General features: G+C 38.9%; 1 protein-coding gene across 1 annotated transcript in view; it reads left to right on the top strand.

Moving 5' to 3' along the window:
* Positions 1 to 18,570, top strand: part of LOC114510257 (ubiquitin carboxyl-terminal hydrolase isozyme L5-like) — an 86,944-nt gene extending 68,374 nt beyond the window's left edge. Inside the window, 3 exon segments of the mRNA XM_036013664.1 lie at positions 16,937 to 17,028; positions 17,143 to 17,816; positions 17,819 to 18,570. Of these exon segments, the coding sequence (XP_035869557.1) occupies positions 16,937 to 17,028; positions 17,143 to 17,816; positions 17,819 to 18,136 (1,084 nt within the window). The 3' untranslated portion in view covers positions 18,137 to 18,570.
* Positions 18,571 to 19,840: the final 1,270 nt, after the last annotated feature.

Raw genomic sequence — 19,840 nt, 5'->3', positions numbered from 1 at the left:
TCCCTAAGCCCTTACTATATAAAGTGTTAAAGGTACTTATCTAAGAAAAAGAAGATCAAAACTAGGAGTAGTAAAATGACAACAAACTCACAATTATCAACAACTGAACCTAAAAACAAAAACAATAGCAAACTAAGCAAACAACTAGAACAGGAACAGAATCACAGAAATGGAGATCACAGGGAGGGTTATCAGTGGGGAGGAGGAGAGGAGAGAATGGAGGAAAAGGTACAGGGAATAAGAAGCATAAATTGTAGGTACGAAATAGACAGGGGAGACTAAGAATAGTATAGAACACAGGTGGCAAACACAAGGCCCAGTGGCCAAATCCAGCTCTCTACCTTATTTTATTTGGCCCAGCACCATATTTCTACCCAGTGGCAACACCAAGCTCTATATTCGGCACTTTAAAGGCAACCACAAAGCTGATGTGGCCCCCAGTGAAAATGAGTTTGACATCCCCAGTATAGGAAATGGAAAAGCCAAAGAACTTATATGTACAATCCATGGACATGAGGTAAGGTGGGGGAAATGCTGGTGGGAGGGGTGTTGCAGGGCAGAGGGGAATAAAGGGGAGGAAAAATGGGACAACTGTAATAACATAATTGATAAAATATATTTTTAAAAAATGGACAAAGGACCTGAACAGATACTTCTCCAAGGAGGACATACAGAGGACCCAGAGACATATGAAAAGATGCTCAGCACCACTAGCCAGCAGAGAGATGCAAATTAAAACCACAATGAGATGGCACTTTGCACCAGTGAGAATGGCCATCATAAGCAAATCAACAAACAACAAGTGCTGACAAAGTTGTGTAGAAAGGGGAACCCTAGTGCCCTATTGGTGGGAATGCAGGCTGGTATAGCCACTGTGGAAAAACAGTATGGAATTTCCTCAGAAAAGTAAAAATTGAACTGCCTTTTGACCTGGAAACTCCACTGTTGGGATTATACCCTAAGAATCCTGAAATTCCAATTCAAAAGAACCTATACTTCCCAATGTTCATAGCAGCACAATTTACAATAGCCCAGTGCTGGAAGCAACCTAAGTGCCCATCAGTAAATGAGTGGGTAAAAGAACTGTGGTGCATTTACACAATGGAATACTACAGAGCAGAAAGAAAGAAGGAGCTCCTACCCTTTGCAACAGCTTGGATGGAACTAGAGAGCATTATGCTAAGTGAAATAAGTCAGGCAGTGAAAGAGAAATGCCTTATGATCTCACTGAGGAATGGAACCTAATCAACAAAACAAAGAAGCAAGCAAAATAGAACCAGAGATACTGAAATAAAGAACAAACTTATAGTGACCAGAGGGGAAGAGGGAGGGTGATAACAGGGGGAAGAAGGGAAAGTATTGTCAAAGAACATGTATAAAGCACCCATGAACAAAGACAACAGTAGGGGAAGGAAGATTGAATGTAGGAGGTGGGGGTGGTTAGGGTGGGAGAGAGTAATGGAGGGAAAATGGGGACAACTGTAATTGAACAACAACAACAACAAAAAAGATGCTTTACTTGGAGAGTTTTTATAAGATATTTCTAGCCAGATCCTATTACTTCTGAGTTGTAGTCCAAAGGCAATTTTTTTCATTAGCATTTCTCTTCCCAAAAGGAAAACAACCCACAAATAAATTCAAGTGAACTAGATGACTACCATTCATAGCATCATTTCAGGCTTGCTGTTATTCGTGGGTTTAATTGAGTCCTATTTAATCTGCTCAAGTTCCATGCTTAATATTTTTTAAAATGTCAAGAAACAAAGAAAAGCTTCATCTCATTTCCAGAGGCACTCACCTATGTTTTGGAATGATCATAGGGCAGTTAATTTATCAGCTTCTTACAGGCTCAGTCCTTTCTGACAATGTTCAATCTGACTGTAGTTATTCTTTGAACAAAGATTAATTAAGTGTCTACCAGGCACTGGAGCTTGCACTAGGGAAAAGGTGGTTTTTCTTTTTTCTTTTTTTTAATCAAGTAACTGATAGCTTACCTATAAAGACAAAAAATATAAATAGCTATTAAATCATAAAGTCCATATCTTAATGATGGTTTGAACAAGATAATATAGGAATATAGACTTGTAAGCAAAGGAGACTGAAACAAGGGTAAGACTATCCTTACTTTCAAGGAGATTTTAATCCAGGTTATAAAACAAGAAAAATACACCTAGCACTGGTAGGTAGTTACTGCTAAGTGCCAAATGCACTGTTGTGCAAAACACATCTGGGACTAAATGTTGATGGTGAATTAGGTGTTGCATCTACATAGCCATTAAGAGCTATCATGGTTGACTTTGCTATGCAGGGGTGTCCAACCCATGGCCCACCAACTACACACAGCCCAGGATAGATATAAATGTGACCCAAAACAAGACTGTGAATTTACTTAAAACCTTCTTTTTTTGCTCATCAGTTTTCATTAGTGTTTGTGTATTTAATATGTGGCCCAAAACAACTCTTCTTCTTGCATGTGGCCCAAAGACACCAAAAAGTTGAACACCCCTGGATTAAGAATGAATAGAGGAATAAATTTGAACTGATACAAAAAATGTGAGGAATTTCTATTCTATTACAGAAAAAAAAAGAATGTGGGTATCTGAGCAAGATAACAAATGTGAACAAAGGTATGTAAGTAGGAAAAAATCTCATCTCCCCACCTTGGAGCAACAATGAAGCTCTCAGTCTGCTTGGAACAGAGGCTTTATAAATAAACTATACTCAGTTAAATTTGGAAAAACAGGTTATGACCATGGTGTGGAGCCCTAAATTGCATATGTAGAAATGTGGGCTTTATTTCACAAGCAATGAAGATCTCAAATGCATTTTTGATCAAGTAAATGAAAGGAAATTAGTAAGAAAATTAAATTTAAAGTAGTTTGTAAGGTTAGTTGCAGTAGGAAAGTGCTGGTGAAAAATGGTAAAATTTGGAAGCAATTGCTAAAAACAGAATCCCATGCTTAAATTTAAAAATCTCTAATTAGCAGTCCTTGCTTGTATGAGGGAAGAGAGTATTCCTGAAGGGGAATCTAGGGGAAATAGCCTCACTGTTTCTGAGGAGTATTCTTTGTGCAAAATGTAGTCAAGGATCCTAAATGTGAACCAAAACACCAGCTCTAGGCCATTTCCTCCATTTAAATTGGTCAAATCCAAGAGCAAGTGTGGTAGTGGACATTAAGGAGGTACCATCTGGAATCTTAGAATACAGAGAATATTTGAGTAGCAGGGAGCTTTAGAGGCTATTTTATTCAATGATCTCATTTGGGGTATTTGCAGAGTCCCCTAATGGTAAGAGTCAACCTTGGAATTAAAACACAGGTGCCTAATTCCAGATCCAATGCATTTTCTACTACACACAACTCTTTCATAAGTAAAGGCAATATGCCTCCCTTCAAAGAGCATACATGTATTTTTAAAAACCCAAACATTGTTTTTCATGCAAGAAAGATATAAAAGTGTGTGCTCATCCTACTGTGAGAAAAATGGGGTAATTTTTCCTGAAGAATGATATAAAACAAGTCTTCTGCCCATGATGAGAATAAAATATTCTCCAGGCTTGGTTTCCAGATAATAAAGAGACACATTTCTCCCTGACTTTCAGTTTCCAATGACAAAGATTAACCCAGGAAATAAAGGAGAAAAGATCTCTTTCTAGTTGAAAGGAAATTTTCACTTTATTGGCCTTGTGCCACCTCCTTTCTAAATGTTGCTCCCCCCCCCAAAAAAAATATACCGAAGGATTTTCAATTTTGGGTCATAAATACAATATTAAGGATCAAATTATTTTAAATAAGTCCAAAAATCAACGTTTTAGTTCAGAGACCCCAAAGAAATGTATTCATGAATTCTCAAACAATTAATTTCCTTTGTTAAATCCTTCATAAGAAACTAAAGACAGATATTTGGGGTATAGAGGTAACATAAGAGAATAATAATTTCTACTATCTCACCTCAACCATGAATATTAATGCCTCTTTTGGCCCAGCTATCATAATATGCAAAGATATTGGAAAAGAAAGGTAGAGGGGCTTGACTCAAAAGATTTCTAAGGCAAATTGGAATATATATTGTTTTATTTAGACTAGGTTTTGTACCTGAGGCTCCTTACAGAGATAAATGCTTCCCCTTTGAAACATTTTCCAAAACCACTGATTATGCCTCATAACATGATTTTACAATTGAAATGCATTTGTTTTATAAAATATAAAATGTGAATCAAAGTTATGGAATATTATGGTGTATTGCAATGTTACATGATGTGAAGTTCAACCCTCTATTGGCTGCCTAAATCCCTACTATGGTACCTTATCAAGTGGCTATTCCAGCCTCTGCTTGAACACTGTCAATGAGACAAATTCTACTCCTTTCCAAAATACATTTAATGCATTACTGCCCAATAAAAGGCAAAATCTGCATTCTGTAGATTTGTGGGTTTGCATTTTGAAGATAACAAAGACCAAATCTGTTTTTTCTGCTGTATGACATTCAAGTCAGCAGACATTTCTTGACTGTGTTCCAGAAATGGTGCCAAGGTACTAAATGGATAGATGGGAGGAAGGAAGGAAGGAAGGAAGGAAGGAAGGAAGGAAGGAAGGAAGGAAGGAAGGAAGGAAGGAAGGAAGGAAGGAATGGAGGAGGCATGGTGCTTACTTTAGAGATACATTGTAATAATGAGACAGATGTGTACTAGTATATTCAGTGTTCAGATGTATAAAGAGTGACATTTAATTCAGTTTTGGGGAGTTAGAGGAAAATTAAGTGGATTTTAAGAGATAAAATTCACTTCTTTTAATTTAAAAAATATTTTTAAATTACAGTTTATGTTAATATTTTATATTAAATTCAGGTATACAGCATAGCAGTTAGACAACATATAATTTAGAAAATATTCCCACTAATATTTAGAGCATCCAACTGGCACCATATATAGTTATTACAGCATTGATGACTATGTTCCCTATGCTAGGCTTCACATCCTCATGACTATTTTGTACCTACCAACTTTATTTCTCAATCCCCTCACCTTTTCCACCCAGTTTCCCTAACCTCTCCCCAGTGATCATCAGTCTGTTCTCTGTACTCATGAGTCTGTTTCTGTTTTATTTGTTCATTTACATTGTTCTTTAGATTCCATATAAAAACAGAATCATGTGGAATTTGTCTATCTCTTACTAATTTAACTTTGCATAATATCCTCCAGGCCAATCTATGCTGTAGCAAATAATAATATTTTATTTCTTAATAGCCAATTAATATTCCATTGTATATATGTACCACTACTTTGTTATTCACTCCTCTCTTGGGGGGCACTTGAGTTGCTTTTATAGCTGGCAACTGTAAATATTCACCTAGGGTGAATATAAGTACACATATATTCTTTTGAATTAGTAATTTGTGTTCCTTTGGATACACAGAAAGGGGATTTGCTGGCTTAAAAGTCAGGTCCATGTTTAATTTTTTGAGGACACTCCAAACTGTTTTCCACAGTGGTTCCACCAATCTGCATTTCCACCAACAGGGCATGAGGATCCTTTTTTCTACACATCCTCACCAACTGTTGCTTTTTGATTTATTGATGATAGCCATTCTGACAGGTGTGAGGTGATATCTTATTGTGATTTAAATTTGCATTATTCTGACAATTACTGATGTTAAGCACTTTTACATATGTCTATTGACCATCTGTATGTCCTCTTTGGTGAAGTGTATATTTAGGTCCTTTGTCCATTTTTAATTGCATTGCCAGTTGTGGGTCTTGGGGTTTTTTTTTTGTTTTTTTTTGTTTTTGTATTTGCTTTTTTGGTGTTGAGTTGTATAAATTCCTTACAAATTTGGGACATTAACCCCTTAGCATATATATCATTGGTGTATTGGGAGCCATCTTGCCTAGTTTCAGGAGCTGTAACCCCCACATGGCTAAGGCTGAGGGAGCAACCTTTGGACCATAAGCCACTAAGGATACAAAGCTTATCTCCCTGGCAGGAGTGCCACTTCTGCTCCTTTTACTTCATCCATAACTGGCCCCCAATGCTTGATCAGTTAGCCAATAACAGGTAAGATTCTCCAAAGGGGGAATGACCTAAGATGGGCATGATCATGTGGAGGTTCCAGGGAAGGACTTGGGGGGCTACAGCAAGAGGGGGTAATGGACTCCCACCTCTCAGCTTTGACAAAGCCTGAGTCCTCATTCTGTCTTGGAGAAGTCTCCTAATCTTTTGGCTGTCTTGCCTCCTCTGCTTGACTTAATCCTGAAATAATGACAGAGGGTGGTGCAGCCCTGTGCTGGAAAGGGCAGGTTCCTTAGATAATCAGGCCTCAGAAAGAATACATAAACTCCTGTGAAACTTGCTTTGCTAAGAATACTCTTAATTAAATGATAAAGGTCCGAGTAGGAAATGAGTTTGTTTCCCAAAGTTGTGTAGCCCTTTAGCTAACAGACCTAGACTCAGAATAAGTCCTAATAGTTCTTTGTATGCTATCTATTGTTTGGTCCTTACTGCCTGACAATGATTAATAAGCTGTACCTGTATTCTTGTGCAAAATAAAACCCAATAAAAGCCTGTCTACAAAAGACCCCCTAAGGGGTGCATGGCGCTTTCCCCTGGAGAGAGTGGCCAGGCCACTCTGAGGCACCATCCCCTTGAGAGGTAGCCATTCCATCCCTTTTCCTCCACAGGACTTGGTAGTCCATGTGAATTTGTCTCGTATCTCATCCATAATGCCATGGACACTGTGGGCCACTGTCTGCAACATTAATGAATGTGTCCTCCCATTTAGTGGGTTGTCATTTTGTTTTGTCAGTAGTTTTCTGTTAAAAACTTTTAGTTTGATGTAGTTCCACTTGCTTATTTTTTTTTGTTTCTTGCCCAAAAACATATATCAGGAAAAAAATATTTCATAGAGACACACCCAAGATTTTACTGCCTATATTTTCTTCTAGAAGTTTACATTTAAGCCTTTAATCCATTTTGAATTTATTCTTCTGTATGGTGTAAGAAAGTGGTCTAGTCTCATTTATTTTTGCAAGTTTCTGTCCCATTTTCCAAACACCATTTATTGAAGAGACTGTCTTTACCCCATTGTATGGTCTTGGCTCCTTTGTCAAATATTAATTAACCATAGACTTGTGGGTTTATTTACGGGTTCTCTATTCTATTCTATTGGTATAAATGTCTGTTTTTATGCCAGTACCATGCTGCTTTGACTACTATGGCCTTATACTATAGTTTGATATCAGGTAGCATGATTCCTCCAACTTCTTTCTTTTTCAAAATTGTTCTGTCTTTTGGGGGTCTTTTGTAGTTCCATATAATTTTTTGAATTATTTGCTCTAGTATTGTGAAATATTCCACTGATATTTTTATAGGAATTGTGTTGACTCTATTGATGGCTTTGGATAGTATGGACATTTCCATGGTGTCAAGTCTTTCTACTCATGAACATAGCATATATTTTCACTTACTTATATCTTCTCCAATTTATTATTTTCAGAGTCTTAAAACTTTCTAATTACAGATATTGTACTTTCTTGGTTAAAATTATTACAAGGTATTATTTTTTGATACAATTGTAAATGGAATTTACTTTTAGTTTTCCTTTTTCATGGTTCAGTATTGATGTATAAAAATATAACTGAATTCTGGGCATTTATTTTGTATTCTGCTACTTTACTAAATTCAGTTCCAGTAGTTTTTTGGTATAATCTTTAGGATTTTTTGTATACAGTATCATGTCATCTACAAATAATGACAGTGTTACTTCTTCCTTTCTAATTGGGGTGCTTTTTATTTCTTCTTCATGTCTGATTGCTGGAGCTAAAAACACCACATAATTATGGCCAGAGAAGATGTTGTTATGATTTCAATCATCTTAAATTTATCAAGACTTGTTTTATGTCCTAACATGTGGTCCATCCTAGAAATTGTTCTATGTGCACTTGGAAAGAATGTATATTCTGCAGCTTTGGGTTAAAGTGCTCTGAAGATATCATACCTTACTGTGTGATGTTGAATAGAAGTGGTAAAAGTGGACAATCCTGTCTTGTTCCTATTCATAAGGAAAATACTTTTAGCTTTTCCCAATTGAGTATGACATTAGTTGTGCCTTTCCTTGTAGCATCTGTATCTGGTTTTGGAATTAAAATAATGCTGTCCTCAAAAAATGAACTTGGAAGTCTCCCTTCCTCTTGAATTTTTTGGAATAGTTTGAGAAGGATAGATGTTGATTCTTTGAAAAAAATGGTAAAATTCACCTGTGAATCCATCTAGTTCAGGACTTTTGTTGGTTTAAAGTGCTTTGGATAGTACTTTGATTTCAGTAGCTGTAATTATTCTGTTCAAATTATGTTTCTTCCTGACTCAGTTTAGGAGAGCGTATGTTCTTTTGGCCTCTATGTATTTGTGTGTTTTTCAGGTTTTTTTCTTGTTACTGATTTCTAGTTTCATATCTCTATGGTAAGAGAAGATGTTTAATATGATTTCAATCTTCTTAAATTTATTGAGACGTTTTGTATCCTAACATGTGACCCATCCTAGAAACTGTTCTATGTGTACTTGAAAAGAATCTATATTCTGCAGCTTTGGGTTAAAGGGCTCTTAAGATATCAGTTGAACCCATCTGATCTAGTTCATCATTTTAGTATGTTATTTTCTTGTTTATATTATGTCTGGAAGAAATAGCCATTGATGGAGGGGAGGCAAGATGGCAAAGGAGTTTATGGAAACCACACGGCTCTCCTCCCAGGACCAATCTGGAATTACAGCAAAATCATGGATAAATCACCTGGAACAAGCAACTGAACAACAGCAAGGAAAAAACCCTTATAACCTTGGACAGACAGAAAAATCATCTTCATTAACTGACTGATAAGTAGTTCAGTGGAGATTCGAGAATGCTGCTGGGTGCCCATAGGCAGAAACACTGGAGGGATAGTTAAGTAGCTGGTTGGATCCCCCTGAGAAGAATGGGGTCTAAATCCTAAGCTGGGATTCCCAGCATACAGGACCAGAGCCCAAAAAGTGCACAAGTAACAACAAGCAGTGAAAAACAGTAGAGTTGTTCTCTGACAGAGACAGATGGCTAGAGACAGGAAGAGCCACTTAAAGGGCCAACACACAAATTTTAATTTGTAGCCACTTAACCAGGGCTCTGGCAAAGGCAGGGGCAGAGTGGGCTAGAGACACCTGGGGAGAAATAGTGGACACAGGCTTTGGGGAGGGAGCTGAGAGAATAAACGCTGGATTCCCAGTGCTGAGTCATCCCCCATACTGCAGCAGCCATCCTGCTCAGGCAGACCACTCCCCTCAGAGGAGCAGCAGCAACCTGAGGGGAAACAATAGCCCTGGCCCCAGGAGAGACTCTGCCCCAGATCTGTGGTGCTTATGCCTGACTGTTCAGTTGAGAATGACTAGGTTAACAACTGAACGAGACAGCCAGAGACAGTAGATCCCTGGAAAAGAGGGGGGCAAAGGGGAATAGAGACATTTGAGGAGAAGCTGCAGAAGGAGACTTTGGGGAGAGAACTGAGAGATAGGCTGCCAGGATCCTGGTGCTGAGTCATTACCCCTAGGCAGCAGACATGCTGCTCAGGCAAACCACTCCCCTCCAATCAGCAGCAGCCTGAGAGGACACAACAGCTCTGCCCACAGGAGGGATTCTTCCCCACCCTATGAAGCTTAAGCACCTCCATGATTAGCTCACTGCTGAGTGTGGAGTGACTAGATTAACAACTGAAGGAGACAGCCACAGCCACTAGATCCCTGGCAGTCTCAGAGCAGACTGCCTAGGGTCAGATGAGAGCAACATCTGACACAACCAGAGGTGGATCCAGAAAGAAAGCTGGTAAATACTAGAGGCTACCAAGACAAAAATCCATTCTGGTCTTCTCCATGATTAGTGATATTTTCTTTCCTACATAGCTTTTTAACATTCATTTCTTGTCCAGCAAGTTTATACATGTTAAGTCACTAGAATGTATACTATAGTTTATTTCTCTCCTTTCTTGTAATAGTCTTAATCCCTATACACCCTTCTTAATTGGTTCATTTGCTGTTAATAGTGGAACTGTGGAGGGGATATATTTTGCAGATGTGGGTTTGTTCCCTGGGCTTTGTGGTTTTACTCTGGCAGTACCTGCAAAACAGTATATAAGATGTGGTTGGCAGAGTGATCCTCAGTCAAACAGCTATATGGAAGGACCCACCAAAGAATGACCCAACAACAATTAAAACCCAATTATATCCAGAGAGCCCATATAAACAACATAAAGGACATTCCAAGAACATCAAGCTCAGGAGATCAAGGAAACTGCACCACTGAATCACACACATTTCCTACCATAGAAGTTCACACCACAAACTCAGGGAGTCAAGATAGATCAATTTAATATGAAGCAGAGGCAGACAAGAAGAGTCTCACAAACAATGAGAAGACAAACAAACAACTCCCAAATTAAAGGAAAGGAGGAATCCTCAGAAAGAATGCTAAATGAAACAGAGGAAAATTGACTATCAGATATTGAGTTCAAAACAATGGTTATAAGGAAGGTCAATGAGCTCACTGAGAATTACCAAAAACTATAGGGAAACTACAAGGAACTTACTGCAAACTATATCAACATGAAAAAGGACATAGAAACTATCATCAAGAGCCAAGAAGAAAGGAAGAACACAATTTCTGAATTGAAAAACACAGTAGAAGGAATCAAAAGCAAGCAAGATAAAACAGAGGATTGAATCAGCAAGCTGGAGGACAAGGCAGAAAAAAACTCCCAGAAAGAGCAAGAAAAGGAAAAAAGACTCAAAAACAATGAAGAACAAAGAGGGGTTAAGAGATATGCAGGACAACATGAAATGTAATAATATCCATATAATAGCCCTACACTCTGGACATTCTGTCAACCCACCCTGTGGAGCTTCTGCCCTGCTGCAAAGTCAGCTGTCTTGGCTAGGATGTAGGGGTCTGGGAAGATTCAGGGGATGTCAGTGACTGAGCTCTGTGGTTCTAGGGTAGAAGCCATTCCTCCCACTTTCCTGTGAACCTGACTGGTGTCTCTCACTCAGGAGAGATCTGTGAGCCCCAGTCTCTGGGCACCCAGTGACCCAACCCTCTGTAGTCCTGGTGGCAATCACCCTTCCAAGATCTAAATAGAATCCAGAACAGACTGAGGGGTGTGGGTTTGGAGCACTTAGTTTTTCCTTTGCATGAACAACTGGTGCAGAGCCTCTCTTTCACATGACCAAATCTTGGTGTGTTTAGACAAATTAACTCTGAAGCCTTCACCCAAACAAATTCTGGAGATCATGCCCTACCACAAAGGTTTGTGAGAACCCAGAAGGTAGAAGCTATACTTGATATACTCTGGGACATTTGCTCAGTGACCTCAGACCTAGCAATGTGACCAAATTTGAAGCTGTATAGATCAGGTGAACACCTCTTGCTCCTCCTGGTGATCAACTGAGAACCTATCACATGTAACTTGGATACCACCAGAGGCCCTTTCACTGACTGAGCCTAACAGGAAGTTGGCAGGTGGAGGCAAGCAAAGGCAAACCTTGAGATGACCAGGAAATTTGCTGACCTTCCCCCAGGCCCATTGCTGGTAAAATCCAGTCTTAGAGTGAAGCTTGATCTTCCTGTACATACTCAGGTGCAGCATAGGCAACCACAAACTATGGATTGCTTTGTAGCTCCAAACAGGTTGCCCAGGTCCATTTCACAGGCACCATCTCACATTAGCCTGCATCAGAGTACCTACCAACAGGCCCCAGAATCAACACACCCTGTGACCAGTTTCAGACAATGTAAGGGCAGGATCCAATGAGCTTCATTAGTGGCATATCCAAGGGAGATCTCAGCAGTACAAGACCTTGATGAAACAAATACTACTCTGTGTGGTCAGCGTCTTCCAATAGCTTGTACACTATGGTCAGGGTTAATTCTCAAAATCAGTCATCCTAAGAATCAAACCCACACATGAATGGGCCAACAGCAATGAAGTCTTGTATAAAAAAGTACACAAATAACCCATACAAGAGACATTCAAGGAGCACCCAAGAACAGGTAACTAAGAACAGGGACTATGCCACAGGGTCCCACAAGACATCTACTATATTAGGCTACTCTGTAAGACTGGGAGTCATAGAAAATTGATCAAATACATAGAAATAGACATAAATAGGAAGCAAACAGGGAGACAAAGGAACATGCCCCAAATGAAATAACAGAAGAAATCTTAAGAAAAAGAGCTAAATGAAATGGAGGCAATTTATCAAATACTGAATAGAAAAAAAAATGGTTATAAGGATGCTTAAGGAACTTAGTGAGAATAACAACAACATGAAAAAGAACAGAAACCATTATGAAAAGAACGAGTCAGAAATGAAGAATACAATACTTGAAATTAAGAATACATTATAAGGAATAAATAATAGGTTGGATGAAGCAGAGGATCAAATTAATAATTTGGAAGACAAGGTAGCAAAAAAAAGACACCCAATAAGAAGAGAAAAAAGAAAAAATAATTCTTTTAAATGAGGATAGTAAGAGATAACATGAAGCATTACGATATCCTCCTTATAGGGGTACCAAGAGCAGAAAGAGAGAGCAAGGAATCAAGAAACTATTTGAAGAAATTATGACTAAATTTTTTTCTAACCTGGTAAAAAAAAAGACACACAATTCCAGGAAGCACAGAGAGTCCCCAAAAAGATGAACATAAAAAAGGACCATACCAAGACAAAGCATACTAAAAAGCCAAAGGTTAAGACAAAGTGAGGATCTTGAAAGCAGCAAGAGAGCTCCCATAAGACTGTCAGCTGATTTATCAACAGAAACATTTTAGATCATATGAGATTAATATAAAATATTCAAAGTGATGAAAAGCAAGAATCTACAACCAAGACTACTTTACCCAGCAGAGGTATAATTTAAAGTTGAAGGAGAAATGAAGAGTTTTACAGCCAAGGAAACACTAAAGGAGCTTGTTACCACCAAACCAATATTACAAGAAAAGTTTAAGGGACTTCTTGATGAATGACAAGAAGATAAAGTGAGAAGGAGGAGGAGAAAGAGGAGAGGAAGAGGAAGGAGAAGAAAGAAAAAGAAAAAAGAAGAAGAAGAAAAGAAAGAGAAGAAACAGGGACATAGTTAAAAGAATAAAATGACAATAAATATGTACTTATCAATAATCACTTTAAATGCAAATGCCTTAAATGGTCCAATCAAAAGATGTAGTGTAGCTGAATGGATAAGAAAACAAGACACGTATATATGCTGTCTACAAGAGACCCACCTCAAAAAGAAAGATACACAGAGACTAGATGTAAAGGGATGGGGAAAGATATTTCATGCAAATGGAAAGGAAAAAGAGCTGGGGTAAAAATACTTATTTAAGTGGGGGACCCAGAAAAAAAATAGAATAATCTTTTTCAGAGAAGACGCTTTATAGTACAGGCTTCATTGGCTGAGTGTTCTAGGAACCTATCTGTATCAGTGTTCCAGTTGGCATTGTTGTGAGAGGCTGCATATTTGCTTCAGTGAATATTTTCGTGAAGGCTCTTTCAACAGGTTTGCTAATTTCATGACATGTGATTTATGAGCACATCTGCCCACACCACACAGAGCATTCAACAATTATTTACTGAAATTGGCATGACCCCCATGCCCTACCCACCCTTTTTTCCTGATCTCACCCCAAGTGACTTTTATTTTGTTTCTGCGGAAGAAAAAAATTCCCAAAGGGAAATGTTTTGCTGATGGGGAAGAGGTGAAACAAACAAACAAAAAAATGGCAGAAGCAGTAAAAGGCATCAAAATTGACAAGTTCAAAAGCTGTTTCTGAGCAGTAAAAATGTCTCGATAGGTATAATGTGTCAAATGGAGAGTGCTCTGAAGTTTAAACACACAAGATTAAATACACAATTTTTATAAATAAATTTCAGGCTTTTTGGGTCCCCCCTCATATCTTACTAAATAAACTTTAAAACAAAGACAATAATAAGAGACAAGTAAGGACTACATAACAATGAAGGAAGCAATCATACCGGAGGATATAACCATTATAAGCATTTATGAACCCAACAAAGGGACACTAAATATGTAAAGCAAATCTTGATGTACATAAAGGGAGAGATGCTTTTAATAGTAAGGGACCTTAACACCCAATTGACATCAATGGATAGATCTTCCAGACAAAATATCAACAAGGAAACAGCCGTCTTAAGTAATACACTTGATCAGATGGATTTAATTGATATCTTCAGAGCATTTCACCCCAAAGCAGCAGAAGAAACATTCTTTCCATGTGCACATAGATCATTTTCTAGGATAGACCATGTGTTAAGACAGAAAAACAAATCTGTAAGTTTAAGAAGATTCAAATCATAAAAAGAATATTATCTGATCATAGTGGTATAAAACAAGATATCAATCACAAGAAAAAATGAAAAACACACAGACATGGAATAAGCTAAATAAGATGTTACTAAACAATGAATGGGTTAACAATGAGATCAATGAAGAAATCAAAAGATATCTTGAAGCAAACAAAAAGGAAAACAAAACAACCCAAACTCTATGGGACACAGCAAAAGATCCTAAAAGGAAAATTCATAACATTACAGGTCTACCTCAAGAAACAAGAATAGATCCCATTATGGCTTCAAAGTAGATGAAAGCTGTGTCTACTGTCCCTTGCCTCCAAAATCAAATTTACAGCTGAATTGCCAAGCAATCAACCCAAACAATGCACCAAAACCTAGCTTATATGAAATACTGTACCCAAAGAGTACAGAAGATGCTACATAGAGACTGTTAAGAGGGGTTGAGGTGCAGCTGAGAAGCCAGATAGATATAATACCTGCAGAACTCTCTCCATCTGGGAGTAAGGCATCTCAACCCTACACAGACATCCCTGATGCACAGCAACAGAAAAGAGAAGCAGAATCTGGGTAACACCTGGCAGTGGGGATTTCAGGGGAACTCAGAGTGAACCCTCCTAACATAGAGCACTCCTACTGTTACAGCAGCAGCCTGGAGAGTTCACGGCACATGCTCTTACTGCAGGAAAGATCACACTGCCACAATTGGGTCTTGTGGAAGGGTCTTCTGACTACAGCCAGCAATGACTTTAAGGAGTCTTCTATTTTCTGGGGATGCCTTAGGCAGAGACCCCAATAGTGACTTAACTGAGTGACTTCCACCCCTCCGTCAGCCCTCCACCTGTTCAGCTATCCCTGCTGCTCAGTTTTGAGGCATAGAGAAACAGAATTTTGGCCCATCCTGATGTATTTGATGTTGCACTATGCCAAGCTGGGACTTCTGGTCTTGCTCTGCTTAGACCAGCTGCACAGAGAGATCAGAGTGCAGTGCAGGGCTAGGAATTTGGGCCCCACCCTGCTTGGTTTGGCAGTGAGCACAGTGCCACACAGAGCTTATATTTTTAAATTATCTCCTGGGGAGAGTTCTGTATGGGTGCCAAGCAGGTGGTGCTGGACTGCTTAGCTACATTGCACGGAGGCAAACCCAGTCTCAGTCTATGCTACCAAGGTAAGAAAAATGGCCCACTCCCCCCCCCATAGGTTTGCAGGCACCACTCCCAATGGGAAACTGTTTAGATTAGTTCTGCCAAGTCCCACATATCCACACTGGGTGCATTTCTAAAGCAAGAAGGAAGAGCAGCTCAGAACAAGGATTTTCAAAGTGTGAGACCCTTAGAGGTTATTGTCTGGGAACAGGACAGAGAGCTTAGTCTTCTCCTGTGGCTGGGCCAGCATCAGCCCCAACAAAAGACTCTTTTGATCTATCCTTTAGAGTCCAGAGCTGCTGAGCTGCCTCCTGCAAAGGGGATAGCTGGTTGTAACCAACATGAATCTTCAGCAGACCCACTTGAGGGAACTACTGTTGGAGATTCTGGCAGAGATTGAGGGCTTTGGCTTTGAAGCAGTGGGTACTTTCCTCTCATTAACTGCCTGCTGACTTCATGACACCCCAAGTAGAGGAGCCACTGTCCCTATCTCAGCTAGCCTGTGCTTATCCTACAGTCTCTCAACAAAAGGCTAAGGAGGAAAACCAGGATACCTCAGGTAGGGACAGAGTAGCCAAAAGATGCAGATGAACTTCAGGAATCCTTGGTCCATTTACAGATCTGCATCTAACTTTAAGTATGAAGAAGCCAACTCTTTTATACAGACTGGACCTTCACATGCACATACAGGCACAGTAGACATGGACACAAACAATGGACAGTGTGGTAACTACAGACAAATAACCCAAGGCTGGTTACACACAATGTCTGACAACAATCTCTATTTGAACCTCAAACAAGTGGACCCAGAACCAACAAAACCACTGTGGGTTTCACATCATCCCAGAGCTCAACCCAACTAACACACAACTGGTACAACCAGAGAGGGATTCCAGCAGTCACCAGAGCTGCTGAGAAAAATGCCACCTCAAAGGGCAGCCTCTTTAGAGCATCTCACACAAGATGGTTGAGGTTTACCTTTACAGTCTCACAGTCTGAAGAGTTATCTATACCCACAAAAGGGCTAACAGCATTCAAGACTCAACTACAACCATGGGTGCATATAACCCACGATATGCTTCTAGAGCATGGAACTCAGGTGGTATAGAAGATTGTGCCACTGAGCTCAATAAGACACTTTCTTTCATCATAGCAAATCAACCTAATGCACAGAGAATAAATGGGGAGACAAAGAAAAATACCCCAAACAAAAGAATAACAAAAATCCCCAGAAAAAAAAAAAAAGAATTGAAAGAAATAGCTGAAATGGAAACATACCAAGTACCAGATGCAAAGTTTAAAATAATGGTTATAAGGATGCCCAAGGACCTTAGTAGGGGAATGGATAGTCTCAGTGAGAGCTAAAGCAAAGAGTCAGTAAGTGTTAGAGAGAACATAGAAACGCCTTCCCAGCCCCAAGCGGTCGCGTTTCCGCAGCGATTTTGAGAGTCACACCACGAGGGCAGGGACCTTGTGTTTCTGCACTGCCGCATCCTCAGGATCAGGTTCCCAATTACTTACTTGGCTTAATTGAAATGAGTCACCCCCACTCCCCAACGCCTTAAGCACCCCCACCGCTTCTCCACCGAGCACTTCCCATCCCTGGCAGGTGCGCCCAGGTTGCCGAGGTGCCCAAGTAGAAGAAATATGGAGTTTAGAGCCTGAGAATTTTGAAAAATTGAAGCCTGTTCATGGATTGCTTTTCTTTTTCAAGTGGCAGCCAGGAGAAGAACCAGCAGGCTCTGTGGTTCAGGACTCCAGACTCGACACAATATTTTTCTCCAAGCAGGTAATTAATAATGCTTGTGCTACACAAGCCATAGTAAGTGTGCTGTTGAACTGTACTCATCAAGATGTTCATTTAGGAGAGACATTATCAGAATTTAAAGAATTTTCACAAAGTTTTGATGCAGCTATGAAAGGTTTGGCACTGAGCAATTCAGATGTCATCCGACAAGTACACAACAGCTTCGCCAGACAGCAGATGTTTGAATTTGATGCGAAGACATCAGCCAAAGAAGAAGATGCTTTTCACTTTGTCAGTTACGTTCCCGTTAACGGAAGACTGTATGAGTTAGACAGACTGCGGGAAGGACCGATTGACTTAGGTGCGTGCAATCAGGATGACTGGATCAGCACCGTGAGGCCCATCATCGAGAAAAGTATACAAAAGTACAGCGAAGGTGAAATTTGATTTAACTTAATGGCCATTGTGTCAGACAGAAAAATGATCTATGAACAGAAGATAGCTGAGCTACAGAGACAGCTTGCCGAGGTTTGTGGCCGTGTTTTTAGGAGGAACCCATCGATACGGATCAGGGTAACATGTTGAGTGCTATTCAGTCAGAGGTGGCCAAAAACCAGATGCTTATTGAGGAAGAAGTACAGAAATTGAAAAAATATAAGATTGAAAATATCAGAAGGAAGCACAATTACCTGCCTCTCATTATGGAATTGTTAAAGACGTTAGTAGAACACCAGCAGTTGATACCACTGGTAGAAAAGGCAAAAGAAAAACAGAACGCAAAGAAAGCACAGGAAACCAAATGCAGAAGATGCTTTGGGATGTGCACACATTTCTGCTTCTGCATTTATTTCCATGGGAACCATTAAGTGTAAAGAACGTTGAGCAATACCCTGAGTGACTCTGCACGTTTGGCAATAGTACCGGTCTGTTTTGTCTTTAATGCATGGACCCACACACGTTTCCCTACCTGCATCATGTGCATGGAGTGCCTGTTAAACACAAATGATGCTGAGAGTGCTTGCCCAAACCCCATTATTTGACATTGGATCTGAGAACTTCCGTGATTCCCTGCATATATAGCTACTGTAATGGACCTAGAAAATGAACAAATGGTATTCTCTACCTGTAATTGATAAGTTAATCCTTTGATCTTTTAGCTCTGTCAAATACTTAAAATTTATAAATGTCAGATCTTGATTGAACTTGATCTCTTGTTCCTTCTCATCATTAATGGGAAAAAATCAGTATTTCTGTCTTGGATAATTAAATATTTTGAGGATTTTAAAACTGAAAAAAAAAAGAAAGAATATAGAAACCATAAACAAGAATCAGTCAGAAATGAAGATTATGATACAGTGAAACTTTGGTTCTCAAACTTAATTTATTCCAGAAGGCTGTTCAAGAAGTAATTTTTTTTGAAAACTGAATCATACTCTTACTCGTACATTCTCTCCTTTGTTTGTTGCCTGGGAAATACATGACTGTTCATACAGGTATTGACATGAAATGGTTGTCAGGTCAGGAACTGAAATTTTGTATAATAACAGACATTTTCTATGAACAATTTTGTCAAGAAACAAATTGCTGGAGATGGGAAACATTTGAGAATGGGGATTTGACTTTATCTGAAATGAAAAATTCACTAGAAAGAATCAACAGAGGTTTAGATGAAGCAGAGGGTAGAATCAGCAAATCAGTAAAAAAGATAACAGAGAAATGGAAAAGAAAAGAGACTTAAGAGAAATAAGGAAAGTTTAAAGGACCTGTGAGACAACATGTAGTATAATAACATCCAAATAATAAAGGTACCAGAAGGAGAAGAGAGTAAGCAAGGGACAGAGAAAGTGTTTGAAAAAGTAATGGCAAAAGAACTCCCTAATGTGGTGAAAGAAAAAGGTCACACAAGTTCAGGAAGTACAGAGAGTCCCAATCAAGTTGAACCCAAAGAAACCCACATCAAGATACACCATAATTAAACTGGCAAAGGGTAAAGACAAAGAGAAAATCTTAAAGGCAGAAAGAGAGAGTTAGTTACCTACAAGGGACTTCCCATAAGACTGTCAGCTGATTTCTCAACAGAGGTACTTCAGGCCAGAAAGGGATTGGCATGAAGTATTCAAAGTAATAAAATATAAGGACATGAAATGAAAATTACTCTATTCCACCAAGACTTTCATTTAAAAGTGAAGGAGAAATAAAGAACTTCCAAAACAAAACAAAACAAAAAAGAATTGCTAGGAGGTAGGTGGAGTTAGAAGGGTGTAGAAGGGGGATAAATTGTAACAGAAAATATATAATAAAAATAAACTATTATAACAAAGAATAAATTAAAAGAGGGAACATCGAAATAAGAACAAATGGCAATAAATAAGTACCTATACGTAATAACTTTAAATATAAATTGATTAAATGTTCCAATCAAAAGATATAGGGCAGCTAAATGGATAAGAAAACATGACTGACCCTTCTATATGCTGTCTACAGGAGACCCAAAGCAGAATAAAAGATTTACACAGGCTAAAAGTGAAGGGATGAAGAAAAATGTTCCATATAAATGGAAACTAAAAATT

This window comes from Phyllostomus discolor, chromosome 13 (assembly GCF_004126475.2).
Source record: "Phyllostomus discolor isolate MPI-MPIP mPhyDis1 chromosome 13, mPhyDis1.pri.v3, whole genome shotgun sequence".
Lineage (NCBI taxonomy): Eukaryota > Metazoa > Chordata > Mammalia > Chiroptera > Phyllostomidae > Phyllostomus > Phyllostomus discolor.
The sequence above is the reverse complement of the archived record's forward strand: the minus strand, read 5'-3'. Positions and strand labels throughout refer to the sequence as shown.